Below are 22,650 nucleotides of genomic sequence, written 5' to 3'. Positions count from 1 at the left end.
AGAAGAGAGACTCTCCTTGGAATAAGAATCAAATCATTCTGTACTGAATAAACCCCATGCCTGCCCTAGTATCTCTGCACTTTTATTTATTTTTATTTTTATTTTATTTATTTTATTTTACATTTGTTTACCGGGCTAGTCCAACTGGATACATTTTCATTTTCAGCAGAGGACCGGGGAGAGAAGCTCCACATTGAAGTTAATACAAACAAGTCATTTACATAAAGAAAGTAAGTAGTTAGTAAAATACAAACAGAAATAAGGTTTAATCTAGATTATACTAGTTGAAAATATATATTTGGAAGGACACTTACTCTAATTTTCTTTACAGTACAAGATAGGGTAGTTATACTTTAGTAAAACATTCATGAAGAGTATAATTGATTAAGTAAGTATAAACCATAGAGAGTTCTATATAAATTCATAACAGAGGCTAATTAACAAGGGTGATTTAGAGAATGTCTACTCAAGAAGAGTGAGTAGAGAGAGGTCCTTGGTGGACTTATATCTCTTTACACCCCCCTCGATCTACCAGAATCTTTGAACACCACCTACTTCAAATTTACAAACCCAACAAAGCTATTGGACGGTAACTCTTCAGATCTTCTCTTGCCTCCCATTGGAACAAACTTCCATTGCCCCCAGGAAATATCGCCAATGTTCACGAATTTAAGAAAACACTAAAACTACATCTAAATAGTACCTGGTCTTATCTCTGGTAATCATCGAACTTGAATCCCTCCCCTACTCTAGCTCTACTTTCTTCCTACTACCTTCCTTTTGTCTCCTTACTTTTACTTACAGTTTTAATATTGCTATTACTGCTAATATTGTCAAATTCCTTGTAAATATTTGTCTTGTACTGTATCACATTTTATTCTTACTGTTGATGTGTGAAGATTTTCTCCCTGGGCCTCCACTGAAAAAGGGGTTATGCCCAGCTGGACCATCCCGGTTAACAAATGTCAAATAAATAAGACCTGAGAGGAAAGGAAAAAGGAAGCTGTCCCCTAGTTAATGTCCTGCAAATCCTCAGTGAAATTTTTTTTTTCTTACCAGAAACACCAGAACTGGAAGGGTCAAGAGCCTAAATCACACCTGTCCAAAGTAACAGACAGAAGACATATACCTCACTTTTTGCTTCTTTTTGACAGGAATTTCCGAAGAAGCAGATCTACTTTTGACAGGCAAAACTTCACTATGGGCAGGCATCTCAGTCTAGCTAAGCAAAGATACATTTCCTGCTCCTTCTTCCTGGGCTGACAAGAGTGGTTCTCCCTTGTCCACCAAGGACATTCCCATAGCTGCAGAGGAGGCATCTAACCCCCCCAGTCCATAGCAGTTGTAGGAACTGCACCAGAGGGAGCTACTACTTAAGTTTGAACAATACTAAATTTAATTTCACCCTTCCGGATTACTGTCAGGTTTATCTGGACATAAAGAGTAAAATACATCAATATTATAATGGAGATAATGTAATCATCAGGCTGATCAAACTTGCCTGTCAATGTCCAAACTTTCATATGAATGCTGTTTGCTCCTAGAGACTTTCCTATTGATTAATTACATGTCACCATTTTTATCTCTTTTCTTCCTACTTTAGCTATTAATTTTGGAACACCGTCTTCCTCTAATTTCAGGATAATTAAGTCATCCATAAATATTTCCATTTGTGCTTTTCTTTGGTTTCCATATTCCTCTGTTTTATACAAATTTTGATAAAATTTCTAAAATAACTGTAACACTACTACAGGATATCTAGCTATTTTTCTTGTCATAAGCTACCTGTATTTGGTAACAACCCTTTACAGAACTTCTAACATGAGAACATATTTAGCATTCATAATGAAAAAGCACCATTTAAAGAACTGCTGAATCAAGATATATGCATTCTTTAAAATACTAAATTATTTGTATGAAAAGGTATGCAGATAAAGTGCATTTTATTATGGAGCTATCTAATTTAAGGGAATGGAAACTGCTATTAAGTTATCGATTTAAGAAGTTTAGATCAAAGCACCCTTAGACATAAGCACGGGAACTCCACTCCTTTTGTAAAAGTAACACAAACTCAGTTTATTTGCATTCTAGTTGACTTTCTGCATTGACCTGAATTACAACTTATACCGTAAAAATCATTATACTCGTTTTTCACATCCGGGAGGGGAACAGAGTTAACAAGCAGATGGCAATTTGTGCAAGTGGGAACACAAGCTGCTACATCAGCTTTAGTAAGGGTAACGTTAACTTTTGATTATGTAATCATTAAGTACAGGGAGCAAATAGCAATGATGCAGCAGGCAAATATGGATAGAAATGAGTATGTGAATTCGACAAAGAAAGGATTTCAGTGTGGACATTCAGCAGAATATCAGGGACAAAGGAAAAAGGGATTAAAACTTATAAACAATGACATTGGTAATCTCCAAACTCAGGACCCCACCCAGTTCGGGTTTGTAAAAGGCAGATCATGTCTCCTAAACCTGATAGACTCCTAAACCTGATAGACTTCTTTGAAGCAGTCACCAAAGCCATAGACGAGGGTAAGGTGGTTCACACAGCCTATCTAGATCTCGCCAAGGCTTTCGACACCATCCCCCACTCTGCAGTTATAGATAAACTCACTAAACTAGGTATAAATCCCTATGTCACAAGATGGGTTGCCAACTGGCTCACTGACAGAACCCACACTGTGAAAGTAGCAGACACCAAATCCAACTTCAGATCAGTGACAAGTGGAGTACCACAGGGTTCAGTCCTGATTCATCTCCTATTTGGTATCTACTTCTCTGAAGTACAGGCTAACACAGAAGGTCTTTGGCTAACTAAGTTTGCAGATGACTGCAAACTAGGAGCCATAATCAAAACTCCAAAAGATGTGGACATCCTACAAAAGGGCCTCGCTGAGACAGATGCCTGGTGTCAAAGCCATGGCCTCAAGCTCAATGCCAAAAAGTGCATTGTCATCCCTTTTGGTAAAAACTCTGTACCCATGAACTATCACATAGGCGGTAGTCTAGTTAACACCGAAAGTGTGATAAGAGACCTTGGGACACAGGTGGACAATAGTCTCTCCTTTGATAATCACATCGCCACAGTAATCAGGAAATCCTTCTACATGGCACACCTCATCACAAAAGGTTTCTCATCCAGGAAAAAAGAGGTCATTGTTCCCCTCTACTCATCACTCATTAGACCCATTATAGAGTACAATGCCCCTTTTGGTATGTACCTCACAAGACATCTACAACTGGAAAGGTCACAGAAATACCTCACAAAGAGGATTACCGGTCTTAAAGAGATGCCCTATGCAGACAGTCTCAAAAAACTGCAGCTTTACTCCATCGCATATCGCCTACTCAGAGGCGATCTCTGCCTAACACACAAAGCACTGTCAAACCCAGAGCTTTTACACATGCTCCACTTAAAGAAATCCCAATCCCTACAAGCTACACGCTCTAGGGACCTAAACCTTGTCACCACAATAAACAGAACATGCTGGAGGGATAGATTTCTGTCCCAGAGACTTCCCATACTCTGGAACAAACTACCTACCTATATCAAACAAAGCTCCTCATTAGCACTCTTCAAGAAAAATCTTGATAATTGGATGGGAGATAGGAAATTCACAGTGGGGATTACTTCTGTGGATCTGCTCGACAGTGACACAGGAAAATAATTTTCTTGAGTGGGGAAAGCCAGGGTACCTTTGGCTAGGCTTATATAGGCCCTAGGGCCAATAGCCTAGTACCTACCTATGAACCTATTAATAATATTGATTGCTAGAGATGCTCCAATAGTGATAGAAAAAGACAAGAATTGTACTTTTTTTTTTTTCAAATTTTTTTTTTTATTTTTCTTCTTTTGTATTATATGCATGTTACATGAGTCAGTCAATATGCAAGATACAGTACAATCGTCATTTTTTAAGCAGAATTCAGATACACTATCTACAAAATAGTGCTACAGACAGTCAATTTCTAATTAACATTGTGTCACAATTAACATACTGTTTCAATACGGATACATATACAGAACAGAGGTGACACAAAGCTCATGAAGGTGAGTACTTTTGTGCCCTTTTTATTTAATAATCATAATAATTTGTCATTCCACATTCAGCTAATCTTTCAAAATATGATCCAGGACAAGACTCCAATATTTTATGAAATAGGAACACTTACTTTGATTATTCATTATATACTTATGTGCTGATATATACTTTACTGCCATACTTCTGAAACCCTCCCATGATAGTTTGGTGCAATCTATCCGGTTCTGGGTAATATACAATTTCACTAGAGAGGAGAGAGTAATTAGAATGTGTAGGTTAAACTTGGGTAATTTTTGAAAGGTAATATGTAAAACTGCAAATTCCCATGATAATGTGGATTTTTGATATCCTATCTTCTCTACTCTAACTCTCAACAAGCACAATAATGCATTTGTAGCTCCAGAAGATATGGAGTAAATCTGTTATTTGTGAGTAACAGCATGGGCAGTTTGGAGAGACCTCCGAATTGAAGTTAAGTATTTCTGGTGTGAAGTAAGCATTGTTGGTCATCATTAATTGAGTACATATGATTTTTTTGAAAGGGATTAGTTTTACTTTTGCTTCAACAGAATTAGATTTTTGTTTCTCAGACCAGTCCTTGATCTTATCAATCCAGTATTTTGAATACAATAATGATGATTGGTATTTAAAAGATACGATTAACTTATATGTGTTAGCATCTTTTTCTTTAAGGTTAGTACGTTCCATAATGTAATACATGTATCTAAGTCCTTTTTGTTAGCTTCAAAGTCACTGAATATTGAAGTAAACAGTTCTCTGATTTGTCTTAGCATTATGATGCATCTTTTTGGAAGGTACAGAACAGTCCTTATGTTTCTAAAAACTTCTTTCTATGTTTACCACAAAAACAGTCCCAGCTGAAGATGGTAATCAAAAAAAGCACTTCAAAAAAAAAAAAAAAAAAAAAAAAAAAACAAAAACCAGCACTGAAGGGAAACAGAACTCTTTAGCATAAAACAACTTTTTATTTTCCGCTTTCATCCCAGCCAGGACATTTTTTATGCTAAAAGAGTTCTTCTGTTTCCTTTCAGTGCTGGTTTTGGTGGTTTTTCCTACGTTTGTAAATATCCCAAACTTTGCGTTCTTTAATGAGTGGATAGATTTTTTTAGATTTAACATCTCTTTATTTAATCTGAGATTTGGGTTCATATGAAATGGCTGTAAGAGGATATAAGTACTTGTTAGATTTAAAACTTCAAACAATTTATGAAACCTTATTATTCTATGTTTTAAGAAGAAGTGGAAATTGCTGAACTTTAAGCTCTCCTGATTTAAGAAAGGAAGGGCTTTGGAATATATTTTACTGTTTTTGATATAGTTATACCATAGATTGACCCATAATGGATGCCATTATCTATTCCTGGGATTATAATCAGCAACTTCCATAATCCTGTTTGCACATATGCCATAATATAGATTGAAATCAGGTAATCCCAATCCACCTCTTTCTTTCGGATGTATTAACTTCTGGTAACTAATTCTGAATTTACATGCAATTTCTCAAAAAGGTTTTCTGGATTATTAAGTTTGTTGCATATAGCTGAAATAATAGCCTTGGAAGGATATTCATTTTTACAATTGTGCTTTCGAAAAGAAAGGTAGCTTCATTTTCCCCATCTCTGGATATCCTGATCAATGTCTGACCACACCTTTAGTAAGTTATTCTGCATGAATAGTTTCGGGGTACGTTCAAAGTTGATATCTAAATATTTCAGGATGTATTTTAACTTTATTAGAGAATTTGGAAAATAGGAGTCAGTCTGATTTATTGGATTGGTAGGGAAAATTAAGAACTTTACAGGATTAATTTCATAGTTTGAGACTTTTGAGAAGTTACTGATTGAGTCAAGAATTTTGTCTAAGTCTGTGCTAGGGAGTGAGAAGTACAGACATAAACTGTATAAAGGCACTGGAAACCAGCAGGTCCACACAACAGAAAAGTTTATTCCAAGTCACAAACGAACACAAGGCACATAAATAACATTGTAAAACCAATTCCCCTTTTGTTTTCATCTTACAAAACTTCATCAGATAGGCATATACTGTCCAGGTGATCATATAAATACCTTTCCAAATTAAAATTACCCAATGGAAAGCATTTATCAATTATTTATTTATTTATTTATTTAACATTTGTTGACCAGGAAAGTCCGACTAGGTTCCACAGATCCTGTTTTCAGCGGAGGCCCGGTGAGAAATGCTCCAGACGTATGTCTTTAGAATGTGGGAGGAAACCGGAGTACCCGGAGGAAACCCACGCTAACGCAGGGAGAACATGCAAACTCCACACAGAAGGCACCCCGGCCGAGAATCGAACCAGAGAACCTCTTGCTGTGAGGCGACAGCATTAACCGCTGCACCACTGCGTCGCCCATAATTCTAAAATGCAATGTATACAAGTTAAAATATATAAAAGCAGTGTTGAACTGTTATTGTGTAAAAAGTTTATCAAATGGAGTGCATGTAGATGTTTTATGTCCACACTAATAAGTATTTTCCACTTAAAATCTCATAATTTAAAACAAATAAGTTTTAGTAAAAGCGAATGCATAAAAAACAAATGGAATGGAATAGCACCATCTAGTGGAGAATACAAATAAAATAACATCACATAAATAGATTACAACAGACTATCTGGAATGTTTATATGAATGTAATATAACATAACACACAATATTAAAATGCAGTATTTAATATTTAAAATAGTAAAACACCTATGACTTCATGAATTATCATTGTGAAATTGTTATTTACAGTTTAGCAGATCTAAGCTTTAATACTGGTTTTAAAGATACCATGTAGTTTAACCCTGGGTAGTTGCTAACGTCCAACACTAATTGCCAGTATAACTCCCTATACTCAAGCCGGGTCTCCCAGGGACAACCCCTGGGATCTATAGCTACGACTTCTATTACAAAAAATAGTTATGATGAAATTGATTAAAAAAGGCTAATACAAAAACTGAAAAGCTAGAAGCTCTTGATGGATAGTAAGATACAAGCAGTGAAAGCATTTTTAGCCCCTTTAGTTTCATCTATAGGTCAGGTATATTTTATCAACCATAGGAAAAGTTGTGGACCATAATTAATAAATAGTTGAAATTCTATTTGGGAGAGGGATAGGGCAAGAGTTATGTTGGATAATGGTAATTTGGAATTACTTGATTTGAAGGGGTTCTTTAGAGCTACACAGTTAAGGCTCAAATACACAGAATAAGCAGAAAATTAAAATCAAAGAGAAAAGTGATTATGATGAAATGGGGGGTTCAAAAACTAAGGAGAGTGTAGGATTTTGGAAGCAGATCCTTAAGGAGAATAATATCTGCCTTACAGAATATAATATTCATAAAGTAGCAGAAAGCATTCTAAGAACTAAGCTAACATGTGAATGGTGAAAGGTGATTTTACCAATATGAATGAATGCAAAATGGAAAATGGGTAAGAGGGGGACAGAATTTATTGGAGAAAATTAGCAAACGAATAAAGGTATTAGGAGCAAATAACTTGAGTGGGATGAGGCCAAACAGAAGTTTGGGCTGCAGGTTTGAGACTGCCCTTCCTACCAGGGATTCATAACAGAGTGCAGGCTAAGGGAAATCGATAAGGAAGTGCTAAGTGAAAAGTCAGCACTGGTAAAGTTTAATACACTTGCTGCTGTTAAAAAAGGGATAATTCATATGGCGCATACATACTGTGCAACAACTATAAGAATTAATCAGAGAAAGTTACAAAATATTGGGAAAAGAGAATAGAAAGATAATATACAAAATAACAAATGGCAGTACACATGTATGGCTCCCAAGTAAGCAACAAAGTTCTGAATGTTTAGAATTTTTACTCAGAAGTGTGTACTTAGATACTGTAGTACCTCAAGCAAATGTCAGAGAAATTTTCCTAAGGTAGACAGCAAAAATGATGGACTGAGACAGGTAATTGTGAACTTTTTTTTTTCGGGGGGGGGGGGGTAATGATTTGATTTTAAAAATTCCCTACAAGGTACTTTGTTAGAAATGTTGAGGAGCAAATGATTGCAACAAAGGAAATTATTCTTTTGAACTGAGATATGGGATCTGAATTGACCAGATGCAGAAGGGCCTTATTCATTTTTAATTCTGTTGACTGCCAAAAAATCAAATACTAGTAAATGGAAGTCAATACCTAAACCACATGTATTTGAAATATTGGATATTGTAAAGGAGATAACAAAACTGGAGTTGAGATCAATTGAAAAAGAATCAAACTACACAGAAATAAATGGAATTTGTAAGAATAATACATGTAGAACAATCTTCAGGAGGAGGTTTGAGGTTTACAGGATGGCAGGAACTGGGCAGTTTATGCAATGCTGCAGTGAATAACACCTGTTAAAAATATAACATATATACACACTAATTCCAGTACAAGAAATACTGAATTTTGTTGAAAATCAACCCCCCCCCCAAATTCATACAGAATTTTGCTATCAGGTTAATTAGCAACTGGCATGGGCCTCTCTGCCGGTGTTGAGTTTTTGGACCTTGCTAATTCATTCGATAACTTACCTCATCATTCTCTATATAAAGCCTCACTAAAGTACAATTTCAACTCTTTCTTGATAAATGGAATCATAAATCGGCTATCTGGTAGAACCAAATGTGTGACCAGTTCATAGGACCATAGGAGGTTACTAGGCTAATGACCCTGGGGCCCTTACAAGCCTAGCCAAGAGCTTATCCCCAAAAAAGAAACCTCACTCAGCACCTGTTGTCCCTGTCAATGAGAGACAAAGGTGGAACCTCTGGGACAAATTTGTGGTTTCCCATCCACTCATCAAGGTTGCCCATGAAGAGGGTCAGCGAGGTACTCTGTTTGACATGCATAGGAAGTCTATTCCAGAGATGGAGCAGCCTCTGGGAGACAAAACTGTCTCTCCAGCAGGTTTTGTTGATGTTGCATATTAGACTTAGGTATATCGAGCGGGTAATGCGCAAGGAGTTAGACTTACGTATATAAAGCATCTCTAGTAGGGCAGGGTCTGACATTGCCTTGTAGGTGTGACATAGATCAACTCTGAGGAATCTGTATGATGCCGAGTAAAGTGATAGTGATTTGAGCCTGTCTGCATAAGACAGGTGTTGGAGGCCATGGATTCTCTTTGTGAGGCATTTCTGTGGGCATTCCAGTTGGTGTAGGTGTTTGGAGAGGTACATACCAAATGGGGCAATATACTCAATTATAGATCTAATGAGAAAGTCAAAGTCCAAAAAACAGGAAAATCTGTTGTCAAGGATTTGAAATATTTGTCTTTACCAGTAATGCATTTGTCTGAAGATAATAACCCGAAAGCGCTTTACATTGATTTGGATCTTATTTGCTGTTTTAACTGCTGTTTTACCTACTGGTTTTATATCAGAGATGAATAAATACTTTCTCAAACTGGTGGCAACTGCTTTTTTTGGATTTTTGTCATAGATCTAATGAGGAAGGAGTACAGAGAGATAAAATAACCTCCTTTTTTCTGGATGCAATCCCTTTACTTATGAGATGAACAAGTAGAAGGCTTTTCTGTCCACTGCTGCCACATGATGGTCGAATGTGAGATTGTTGTCAACCTGAGTACCCAGGTCTCTTACCATGGGTTGTGTGCTTAGGGGGTTGCCATTGATGTGGTAATCAGTAGGGACCATGTTTTTGCCAAATGGTATGATAATACATTTTTTTTGTGTTTAACTTAAGGCCATGACTTTGGCACCAGTTATTTGTAGCTGTAAGACCCTCTTGCAGTATGTTAATGTCATTTGGGGAGTCAATGACAGCACCCAACTTACAGTCATCCACAAACTTGGTCAACCACAGGCCCTTGGTCTTTGCCTGGACCTCTGAGAAGTACATGCCAAACAGTAGGGGCCCTAGGACAGATCCCTGGGGAACACCACTAGTGACAGGTCTGCTGTCGGAGATGGTGGTGCCTATTTTGGATACCTTGTGGGTCCTATTTGTGAGCCAGTTGCCCACCCATCTGATGAGATAGGATTAACACCAAGTTGTGTTAACTTTTCATTAATTAGGTCATATTTTTTGCCAGCTTATCCCAGGGGTCAGTGCTGGGACCTTTTTTTTTTTTCCCTACTAGTCCAAATAAGAACTGCCTGTTAGATCAATAAATATGCAGATGATGGCAAAACTGGATTTGTTGCAGCCTCTGATAATAACTTTAAAGAACTAAATAATCTCCTACAATAAATTGTTGTATGGGTAAACTGAATATGGTCTTAACTTTATTACTGAACAATCTGAGACTATGTTGGTAAACCAACAAAAAACTAAACCAATAGTTTTGAATGTTTATATTCTTAAAGTAACTAATGATTATAAGGATCTAGGAGTAATAATTAAGAATATGTTCTCTTTTCAGAATAAATTAAATCATATTAGATCCAGTGTTATGAAAAACCTGGGGCTTATGTTTAGATCTTTAACTTTAAATGTTGATAAACACTTGGTCCAATTATAAAATATCTACATCTGGCTATTAGTAGATTATAATAATGTTTTTTGCATATAACTACAATAAATTCAATGCACCTCAGGTCCATGCTTATGCTAAACTTAGCCCCATTTTGTAATCTGTAACTTGTTTGCTGCTATTACAACTCTTTCATCTATTCCAATACAGTTGCCTGCTGGATATCTACACACAGGGTTTAAAAAAATACTTCTTTCATGTACAGCATGAACACATTCATACACATCCTACCTGATACACATCACGAGTCATGTCTGTAGCAGAGTCCCACTGAGCACTAAGCTGGATGGCAACAGTATGCCCATCTTCTGTTAGGACCTTGACACGGTGTGTGTTAACAAGGACAGAAACAATGCAGATTCGCTCCTGTTCTACTGGATTATACACTACAAGAAACCTGAACAAGAAAAAAATTAGATGGTTAATTTGTACTTGTACTTAATTTTTAATTGCTACTTTTCAGGATGACTCACAAAGACCAAGGGTCTTTCTACAGAGGCAAACTGGAAACAGAATGGAGATAAGCATGCACCTGGAGGGTAACGGAAATCAAATCCAAATCTCCAGAATCAAAGATCAATGCTTTAACTACTATAATGCCAAAGTCTACTGCTCTAAACTTGCCTTTCCTTCTTTCTTCCTTCCTTAAAAGATAAATGCAGTATACCTGTGTTAGTATATGACAAAGGAAATAGGAGACACTAACCTTCGCAAATACTAATCACTGTATTCATGCAGATCTTCCATGTATCTTCTGCCTTGTAGTCCTCAAAAACAAGGCATTCAGATCCACCTCCCATAACATCAGTACAAGCTGTGAAAGCTACTGGTTCTGCAATCAGTAGTCTCACTAGCTAGGATATTTACTATATAAATCAGGAAGAACTGCCACTCTAGAAATATTTAATCATTTATGTCTGTTTTCAGTCCAAGAGTCACTGCAAAGCATCACAAAGACAGATAACACTACTTTAACACCTTCACACCTAGCAGTTTTGAAAGTCACACTCCTAACCAGCCTACACGCATCCCTAAAAATCCTAAAATTCTTCTGAAAAAGACAAGATAACAAAATAAGTCAACCAAATGTAACAATGTTTAAGCAGTAAATGCTGTTTAAAAATTATAACTTGCCATGCTGTTCAACAACAATCTTTATTACAGTGAAAACAGTCAACTCATTTTTGTTAGAGAAACCAAATAATAGTTAAAAATTTTACCCCAATATAAAGATGAAAACAGAAAACAACAAATAAACATTCTTGTGCCAATTCCCCAGTTTCCATAATGGTTAAGATCTTTGCCACTCACTCACAAGGTACAAAGATCGATCCTGACCTCTGGCCAATGCCTGTTTGGAGTTTGCTTATTCTCCCTGTGGGGTTCTTTCAAGAAACATGCTGTGGGTTTCCATCTCAAACTCACCTATGAATGGAGCTGTGAGCAGCAGCACAGGCTCTACATGGTGCCCTAAAAGGGGGTAGAGCTGTACAGACCAACTGCTTTGGGCATCTACTGTAATACGCAGCATCCTCAAGATGGGAGAACATGGATCACAGAATACATGCCTCAGCAGGGCTAGCCATTTGATAGTGTTAAACATGGTTCTAGGTGATTTGGTCATGTTGACAAATCTTGCCAAAATGGGCATGGGTAGTTACCAGTGATAAGTGGATTGATAAACCAGACTACTCTGACCTATGCTAGGGACCTATGCTAACAGTGGGAGGGGTCTATGTACCCCTACTGACAAGTGTGTGCCCCAATAAAGTCCAGCAGCCCTGGGTCAATAAGCTAATGCCCAGCTGGTATCTAGTTGTCTGGACTGGATTGCCTGGGACAGATCTATTGAGTGAAAGCTGGATGTAAAACTAGTCAACCTGCTACACATGAAATGAGAATTGCTACACATTGTACGTTCACTGACAAGACACAGCTTGGAAGTGGAAGACATGATGATACGGAGGAGGCTGGACATCCTATGTATTCAAGAGACAACATGGAAGGACGGTGTAACTTGGCTTGGGATCCAGAGTCTACTACTCAGGAGCAGGACAGGCTAGAAATGTTGTGGGAATTGTGGTGACAGAAAGGCTTCAAAAGATAGTGAGGGATATCATCAGAATTAGTGACAGACTCATACAATCAGACTGCAGTATAATGACAGGCTGAGATTATGTATACTTCCCCTATGCCCCTCAGCAGGTTTGTTATAGTGAGGAAAATAGTGCATTCAGACAGCAGCTGCAGGACCTACTAGATAAAGCAGGACAACTTGCAATGGTGTCAGACACTTCTAAGATGGCTGCACACCGAGTAACAGTTTAACTAGCTCTGCCAGTGTAAAAACAGAAACTCAACAGAGACAGTCAGAAGACTTTTGTTTTTGAGGGTAAAGTTTAGTAACTGGCTGGTAAACGTATTGCCTGGATTAAGGGAAAAAGAAATACAAAGCACGTGGAAAAATCAGCTACAAAAAGAGAGAAAGAAACACTGACTGAGGAAAGTTTTCCAGCTGTTCAGCAAAAAGCAATGCAACTTCCAAACATGACTTCCAGTAACCTGCAGGAAGATACAAGACAACTGCACACAGACCTTGTTAAAACAAACAAAATACTAATGGAGTATATCAACACAAACAGAAAAATGCTGGAAAAAATGGAAGAAGCTTTAAAGAGATATTCAGATGAGGTGATAAAACTGCAAAAATCACAGGATGAAATGCATAAAAGGTTGGCTGAATATGAGACTGCTCAGGAAGAGATGTTTAAAAAAATAATAGAATTAGAGGACAGAGCACGTAGGGAAAAACCTGAGATTTTCAGCTATACCAGAGAAGCTGGAAGGAAGAGATTGCGTTAATTTTATGAAAGCACAAATAAGCAACTGGACTGGTATTCCACAGCAGGAGTTAGTTGTTAGTTGAAAGGGCACATTATGTGTATACTCCAAACCTGGCTCTGAGAAAGCAACTTAGACCTTTAATAGTAAAGATGCAATCCTAGATCTTCAACAGTAAAGATGCAGTCCTACCAGCAGAAAGAGCTGATTCTGACAAAACTGTGGCAGAAGGACAAAATACTAAAAGTGGGAGACAGCAGAGTGTTTGTGGAGAATGATTACTCATTGTACACCAGGTAAAAGAGGAGTAAATTAATTCCACTATTCAGGGAATGTTGAGGCACAGGTATGAGATTCAAATTGCTGTGCCCAGCTGTCTTCAATGTATTCTTCCCTGGAGGGACAAAATCATTTTTTTGATGAAGTACATGCTAAGGAAGAAATACATAAGTTTGTTCAACAAAAAGTGAGCTGTGAAACACAAGGATATTCTGCTTCTTGTTCTTTTGGTAATAAAGACCACAAACATGCTGTACGGTGAAACCTTCTGCAATGTTTCAAAGGAAAATGTTGGAGAGAAGGAAGGGAGCATAAGAGTTGAACAGAAGAACTCGACATAAAGCAGAGACAGGATTTGGGAGATGGAAATGAACAGGAATAAAACCAGTAACAATGTGGGATTATAATGCAATAATTATATTTGTGAAATATGACAGAACAAGAAAACCTGGAAATATTGGACTTTTTCAGAATCTGTTGGACTTCTGAGGGACTCTAAAGTATATGCCCTACTTCATGTCATTAATGTTCGGAAAAATGCTTTGGGGAGGGCATCAGAGGGGAGAAAGTTAACTGTAAGTAAAGTAAACACTTTTTTCCTCAGCAGTACTATTTTTGTGGTGTATGGTTTTCTTTGCATGCTATAAAGTAAAGATTTCTCAGTTGTTTTTAAGTGTAATGGGGACTGTAAATGGGTGCTGCTGTTCTTGTTTTCCTTTCTTTCTCCCTTCTCTCTTTCTACTTGTTTAGCTTTAAGAAATCTAAGCAATGCTATGTAAAAAAAAAGGTGGTTAAAAGAGTATGACACAAGAAAAATTAATGTACTTTTTCATTCTTGCATGGGGAAATCACTGGATTAAGGACCTTAGTTTGACTTAGTTACATGTTTTGAGAGAAAGCAAGTAAATGAAAAAGAATACTGAATACTATGAGGCTTTTTTCTAGCAAATGAAAGTGTGCTTAGTACCAATTCTGTATCTGACGCTCATGCCACCATGGAAACAATCTGATAAAAAAAATGACTGCCTGCTTCTCATGTCTCCATGGAAACAATCTGATAAAGAGAAATTGGTTACAGTCGGTGGAGAGTGATTGGTTTGGAAAAAAAAGAAGAGAAACTAGCTAGGAGATAATGTTCTCTGAAAGCATTCAGGGGTTTTCCCAGTTGAGAGAGCTATAAAAATAAGACAAAACCAGTTAGCACTTAGTAGAAGCACAGGCTGCACCCATGCATCTTAGAATGGATAACCTTTTTTAGGTTAAGTTATGCCTATGAGTGTGGCTATCAGTTTGGGACATGTGTTTCTAATAGAAGGGTACAATTTCAATATTTGAAGATGTACATGTTTTTGTGTGTTAGTATTAAATTAATAGGTTTTTGGGGGATAATTTTTTTGAAGGCTTTCAATAAAACAAAACATTTTTTAAGATGTGACGTAGGCTCCAATGGATATAAAAAGAAACAACTAAATAAAATTTCAACCTGTCAAACAGTGTATACATGTAACACAAAAGCTAGAACTAGACATTTAATAAAAATGCTTTCTGTAATATCTTTAAATATTAACGGTCTCTCAGATAAATACAAAAAAGAAAAAATAGTGAACTATATTAAAAAATGTAGAATGCAAATAGCTATGTTACAGGAGACACACTTGGAAAAGCTGAGCATGTGAACTTGATAAAGAAAGGTTCTCAGGATGGTTATTCAGCAGAATATCCTGGACAAAGGAAAAGATGAGTACATATATTAATTGCAAGAGGAACTCCAATAGAGAGAGAAGAGAATAAAAAAATAATGACAAACTTGTAGTGCTAAGGGACTGGTGGCAAGGAAGAAGGATTACACTGGAATGTATTTATATTCCACCTAAACTGCTTTAATGGAGCTTAAGAAAATTCTGGGAGAAATAATAAGTTTTCAGCAGGGAATATTACTTATAGGTGGGGACTAGAATTTGATTTGCAGCAGTGAAGATGTGTCTGGGGGGCCCAGAAGGGAAAGTATAACAAAGGAGGGTAGATTCTGAAGAAATTTATGAAAATATTTGGCATGGAAGATGAAAATTCACTAATAGGAGTTCAGATTGAATTTACATATTATTCCCCAAGGTACAAAAACTGGGCTAGGTTAGACAGAATTGACATTTCACAGAAACATGTGCATGTAATTGAAGGTCTTGTCACACACCTATTAACTATTTCAGATCATGTGCCAATAATAACTAAAACAAAAACACAGGGTAATGAAATAGAAATGAGACACTAGCACTTCCCCGCCTATCTGCTGAAAAGAGAAGGAATTTAAGGAATGGGTAAGAAGAGATTATTCAGAAGCGTTTCAAAAGGATACAAATTACTTCTGAAAATATAGCTAGGGAGTGGAATAAAATTAAGGTGGAGTTTAAAATAGGGTGAAAATAAAAGAAAAGGAGCTATGGTTAAGAAGGAACAAGAATTATTTAGAGAGACTGACAAATGTTAAAGTACTGCAGAACAGGTGGAATCTCACAGAACAATAAGAGGATCAGCTTCAGAATTCTAAGCAGAAAATAAGGGATTACCTTGATTATATACACGAGTTTAGAAAAATTGCTGTTAAGCAACTAACTGTTTTTGATAATAACACTACAGCACAAAAACATTTAGCACAACAAATCAGGGAAAAGGAAGTAGAGAGAGATGTTGCCTAGCTTAGGGAGCCTATAACAAGGAAGGTAACAAGAGATCTTGTAGAGGTAATAGAAATGTTTCGGAAATTCTATGAAAGTAAGTATAAAGCAGACAAATAAGGAAATCAAGAAAAGATACAAATGGAAATGTTTATTGAAGAATTAAATATGCCAAGGTTAGAGGTAGATAAGGCGCAATTACTAACAGGATAGGAGGAGATGAGATAAAAGTTGTGATGTATAACCAATCTACAGGAAAGTCCACAGAAACATATAGTATTCCTGTGGAAGTTTGGAAGATATGAGGGAAAAAAGTGATAATGATCTGGTTTTGTTTAACAGTATTTTAAGAGGAGGAGAAGTAACAAGTATCAACATCCTGGAAGAAAACAGTAGTAGCTGTAATACCTAAATAGGGAAAAGATCCATCAGATCCAGCTTCATAAAGGCCTATTTCAATACTAAGCCATGCAAGTGTTCATGTCTATAATGTTTGAAAGAATGGCAAAAGTAATGCCAAAACTGATAAATATAGATCAATCTGGTTCTGTGGAAGGAAGGCAAACATTTGACAACATTAACAGAACACTGATGATCCAGAGGGAAGCGTAACAAAATACCATTATTGTTATTGGTTCTTGATGCAGAGAAAGCATTTGACAGAATAAGCTGGGACTTTATGACCAGGACAATGGAACCCTTTGCATTTCTTCAAAAAAATTATAAGGTTGATTAGGATGATATTTGAGGGATCAGAGGTGAAATCTAAAGCGGGAAAGGTCCTCTCTGACAATTTCTGCTTGAGCAGCGGATCCAGCCAGGGTTGACCCCTTTCCCCTTTGTTATTTGCATTACATTTAGAAGCACTGGCAAAGAAAATAAGTGACTCAACAATTCAAGGATATAATTGGCATGGTACTGAACAAAAACTGGATCTACTGACAAAACCAGAATGAGACATAACAGTGTTGTGGAACATTTTGAGACAGTTTCAGGTCTTTTTGGGGTACAAAATTAATGAAGCTAGAACAAAGGCAATAGTGCTAACTTATGCACCCACACATGAATTGGTTCAGCAATATCCATATTTATGGGGACATGATAAAATGAAGTACTTAGGAGGTATAGATTAAAAATGATTCTGGTGTGGCAGATAAGGATATGTAGGAAGAGAATAAACAAAAGATAATACAAAACCTGAGAAAATGGAAGCTTTGTTACATGGATAAGGATAGTAAGATACAAGTTGTTAAAATGTTTTTAGTCCCATTAGTCTTGTACATAGGTCAGGCATATTGTTATCAACCACTGGAGAAGTTGTGGATAGCAATTAATAAAGAGCTAAAGGACTTTATTTGGGAAGGGAAGACGGCAAGAGTCAAGTGGGATAAGCCATTTTTTCCAGTAGAACAGGGTGGATTGGGATTACCCAATCTGAAGAGGTATTTCAAAGCTACATAGTTAAGGCTCTGATACATAGCACAAGCAGAAAACTATAATTCAAAATGGAAAGGGAAGATGATGAAACAGGAGAAGCTCAAGAAACAAGGAGAAACTGGTATTTTGAATGTAGTCCTTTAAGGAGAATAAAAATAATCAATACAGAACACTATATCTATAACATAGTAGAAAGTATCCCAAGAACTAAGTCAACATGGGAATGGAGAAAGGAGATTATGCCGATAGGGATGACTGCAATTAGGGATATACATAATATGCAAAAAGGGGCTGGAATATATTGGAGAATACTGCCAAAGGAACCAAGGTATTGGGAGCAAATAACTAGAGAGGGAAAGATAATAGAATAGGAAGATGCCAATAATTTATTTGGACTGTTAAGTTAGAGACTGCTTTTCCTATCAAGGATTGATATTAGAATATAGACAAAGAGAAAGAAATAGGGGGGGTCCTAAATGAAAGGCCAGCACTGGCAGAGTTTTTAATAGAATCTAGAACAGAAGCTGCCATTAAAAAAGGAATAATTAGTAGCGCAATAAAAATACTGCATGAAAACTAAAAGAATCAATCACAGGAGGTTAGAAAGGATTGGGAAGAGAGACTGGGTAAGCAATTTACAAATAAACAATGGCAGGGTATATGTATGTCTCCCAAATATGCAACAAAATCTAGAAGATTTAGGATTTTTGCTTGGAAATACTTGCATAGATATTTTTATACCCCAAGTAGACTCCAAAGAAAGGTAGACAGCAAATGTTGGAGGCTTGACAAGGAAGAAAGTGGTAATTGTGAACATATTTTCTGGGAGTGCAGTGAGCTGGCGGACTTTAAGAATTCCCTGCAGGATGCACTGTTGGAGATGCTAGGTGGACAGATTGGTGTGACGAGGGAGATGACTTTTCTCAGCTATAATACAGAATCAGAATTTCCTAGACATGTTAAAGCCTCACTGTGTCTATTTATGGTGGCTGCCAAAAAAGCAACTGCTAGAAAATGGAAATCAAAATCTAAACCAACCACACTGGAAGCAGTGAATACAGTAACAGAGATAAAACAACTGGAATTGAGATCTTTAGAAATGGGTAGGAGCAAACTGCACAGGAAAAATGGGAATTATGGGAACAATATATACAGGGGAGGAATGAGGTTTAAAAGAAGGCAGGACTTAAATGAGCTATGCACTATTTGACTAAAAATGATTAGGTAGATTATAAATGATATATAATGTTTGCAAATGAGAGTGTGTCAGTATGGTTTGTGATGTAAAATACTTGCAGCTAGGACTGTGTTGGTGTGGTTTGCTTTCATTTATAGAAATGTATGATTGCCTATGTCATAAGTGATGGTTTCATAAACATTTTTCTTGTTTATAAAAGGGCAGGAATTGAATGATTTATGTAATGTTGCTTAGCTTATATGACATATAGCAATATATGTAAAGTATTATGTTTGTAAACATGAACTTGTTAATAGAGTTTGATTACTTTTATATAAATGTAAATTTGCCTATGTCACAAGTGGTAATTCACACAAGAGTGGCCAACATGCAACTCTGGTAGACTTCCTCCAAGTAAGGAAAGGGCACTGGGGTAGACTCAATTATTGCAGAGTCATCCCCAGAGAAACAGTCGACCCACAGCATAAACCACTCGTTGCCACAATCAGCTGCAAGCAGTGGTCAGAGAAGGCTCTAAGGTCAACAGAGACCAAGCCGCTGTTGACTGGAGAAAAAGTACAACATTTCAAAGAATTACTCAGAGCTCTAGAACCCCAATAAGAGGAGGAGATAGGTGGAGTTGAAAAAGAATGGTAGTGCCTCAAAACAGCATATGCGAGGACTACAAAACTGATATGTGGCTGAGCCAGTTATGGCAATAAGGTAAGGCACATAAGGAAAGCCAGTGGTGGAATGCAGAAGTCCAGGAAGTCATCAAAAGAAAGGAGGAGTGCAGGAAAAAGTGGGAGATAGAAAAAGACTGACCAGTCTAGAAAAAAATACTGGTTGGCTAACAAAGAAGCTAAGGAAAGAGTTGCAATAGCAAACAACAGGACATCGGAGGCACTCTACCAGCTTTTGGAAAGTGATTCAGTAGGTGGCACAAAGAAAGTATATCAGGTTGCAAGTCATAGACAGAAAGACAAATAAGATAGTCAGACACCCTTCATAAGGAATGCCAGCAACAACCTGCTCACCAATCCTCAGGACATCAAAGTCAGATAGAAGGAGTATTTCCAGCAGCTTCTGAACGAATAAAACCCCATAGAAGCTGAACTACCCCAGAAACAGCCTACAATGAGAGAAGAAGAGGAACGCACCCTAGAAGAAGTAAGAACAGCACTAAGGAAAATGAAGCCAGGGAGAGCAGCAGGATCAGATGAGGTCATAGTAGATATGATAAAGATTCTGGGTGAGACAGGGGAGAAATGGCTCCTGAGGGTACTCATAGCAGAGTGGAGAGAAAGCTGCATCCCAGATGACTGGAGAATAAGCATACTCGTGCCACTGTACAAGAACAAAGGGGACATTCACAATTTTGGGTAGTACAGAGGCATCAAACTCCTATCACACTGCATGAAAGTTCTGAAAAAGATGATTGATAAATAGATCCGCAGAGTAGTAGACTGTAAGATGGGTGATGAGCTGTTCAGATTCAGATCAGCATGCAGCACAACTGACTTTAATTCTGCAGTGAGACAGATCACTGAGAAGAAGCTAGAGATGACTAAAGAGTCCAACTGGGCATTCCTAGACTTGCAGAAAGCATATGACAAGGTCCCAAGACAGCTGATTTGGGCAGCACTGCGGTGGTTCAAAGTCCTAGAAGCACTGGTAAAATTAGTGCAGGCTATGTACAAGGACCCAATGACTTAAGTATGAACAGTGTTCAGTCTCACAGAGGAGTTCCCAGTAGGAGTGGGTGCGCATCAAAGTTCAGCTCTGAGCACACTGCTGTTCATACTAGTGATGGACTACATTAGCATACAGGTCAGAGAGGACAGATCAACAAAGCTGCTGTATGTAGACAATGGGGCATCGCAGGCAGACTCTGAGCAAGAACTTCAGCAAAGAACAGGGAAATGGAATGCAAAACTGAAGGCACATGGGATGAAACTAAGCACAGATAAGACAGTGATAATGGCAACAAATTAGAGAAATCAGAAGAAGCTGAGAATTGAGATAGAACAGCTTAATAGCTTCAAGTATCTGGGAGGGGTGGTTGAGGAGAATGGAAGTCTGAATTAAGAGGTCAAAGCTAGAATCAGAGGGGCTGCAGCCAACTGGCATAGAGTCTCTGGTGTAGTCTATGGCAGACAAATGTCAAAGAAGCTGAAAAGTAAAGTGTAGAAGACAGTGGTGCAACCAGTACTACTGTATGATACAGAAACCTGGGCAGTAAATGCAGAGCAGATGAGGAAGCTAGAGGTGATGGAAATGAAGTGTCTGAGAAGGATGTTAGGATGTCCACAGTGGGACAGATGAAATGACATAAGAGCAGAAGCCAAAGTAACCCCAACTGGGGAAAAGATCAAACAGACTACATTACGGTGGTTCGGATGCATATGCAGAAAAGCAGAAGATAATCTGGTGAAGAAGATTTGGAGCAGACAGGAGGAAGGTAAGAGAAAACAAGAATAGGTTGATGGATTGTGCGACAGAAGATCTGTGACAGTTGGGCATGAGTGTCGAAGAACGCAGAAGTGTGGCACGGAATCGAGAGAGATGGCGACAGTTAACACAATACCCTAACCACATGTAGAAAATGGGAAAAAGTGGGATGATGATGATGCCAATTCCCCACAATCCCATGCCCTGTTGCTTATTATAATCCCATCCAGTGTTGCCATTACTTACAGAAAAGGAAATACTTAACTCTTTTACAAAAAAATTCTCTCTCAAATTTTAAAAGATACTCTGTACAAGTATAAATGACAATTTCCCCAGTGCCATTTACAGCTTCTGCCAATACCACATAACTGTTAGGCAATATTAACAAAAATATGGAAATTGAAATAGCTTTCCCAGTATTAACATAAATATGGAAATATTGCCCATTTTCATAATGTCTAACAACTGACAACATTTGCAGTATAGTGCATTCTACATGGAGAGTGTAAATGAACTTCTCTGCCCTTGACCATAATATTTGAAACACCACCCCTCAATAATACGTAATTCAACTATTAAAATGTGAGTGATAAAATGAAAATACGCAAAACAATCAACAATGCTTACTATCTCCACTACGGTGCAACCTTGACAGCACACACTGGCTTAGTAGTAAAATTTCTGTCTTACAGCTTCAGTGTCAGTGATTCAATACTGACTTCCGGTCTACTGTCTGTGTGACATTTTGCATTGTCACCCTGTCCCTTTGTGGTTTTGGTTTCATTCCATCTCCCAGAAACATCCTAGCTGATTGGCTACACTAAACTCTCCAGATACGTTTTACATTTGCCTTTCCCTTGTGGTCTGATTCGTTATAGAAAGGGGTCAAAGAAAGAACATCTTACTTATCTGGCTAAACAAATAAACACACATAAGAATTGTCAACTTTTTTAAGGAAAAGAAAGTTAGTATAACTAATTGAAAAACAGCTTATTGCATGTACCAGATTTTGTTTTCTGTGTGGGATCAGAGTATAGTGGAGATCAATGAATGTGTCCTTCCCTACTGTAGTGCAATGTTAGAGGTGGTACATACTGTACAATTATAGCAGGGTTTGTGAGGGGCTTGCCTCCTTGCAAAAAAGTTTTACTTTTTTTTCCCTTCAATTTTTGATGGACTGCTGATCAACCAGTTGTGTTTAATCAAGTGCCATC

At 37.5% G+C, this 22,650-nt stretch overlaps 1 protein-coding gene across 5 annotated transcripts in view; it reads right to left on the bottom strand.

Moving 5' to 3' along the window:
* MAN2A2 (mannosidase alpha class 2A member 2) overlaps positions 1–22,650 on the bottom strand; it is a 2,415,216-nt gene that overhangs the window by 955,832 nt on the left and 1,436,734 nt on the right. For all 5 annotated transcript variants that reach the window (XM_044078268.1, XM_044078266.1, XM_044078269.1 and 2 more), the window contains one exon: positions 10,811–10,976. In XM_044078268.1, coding sequence (XP_043934203.1) covers positions 10,811–10,976 — 166 coding nt within the window. The remainder of the gene's footprint in view (positions 1–10,810; positions 10,977–22,650) is intronic.

This window comes from Protopterus annectens, chromosome 7.part0, assembly GCF_019279795.1.
Source record: "Protopterus annectens isolate FY-2018-M chromosome 7.part0, PAN1.0, whole genome shotgun sequence".
NCBI lineage: Eukaryota > Metazoa > Chordata > Ceratodontiformes > Protopteridae > Protopterus > Protopterus annectens.
The sequence above is the reverse complement of the archived record's forward strand: the minus strand, read 5'-3'. Positions and strand labels throughout refer to the sequence as shown.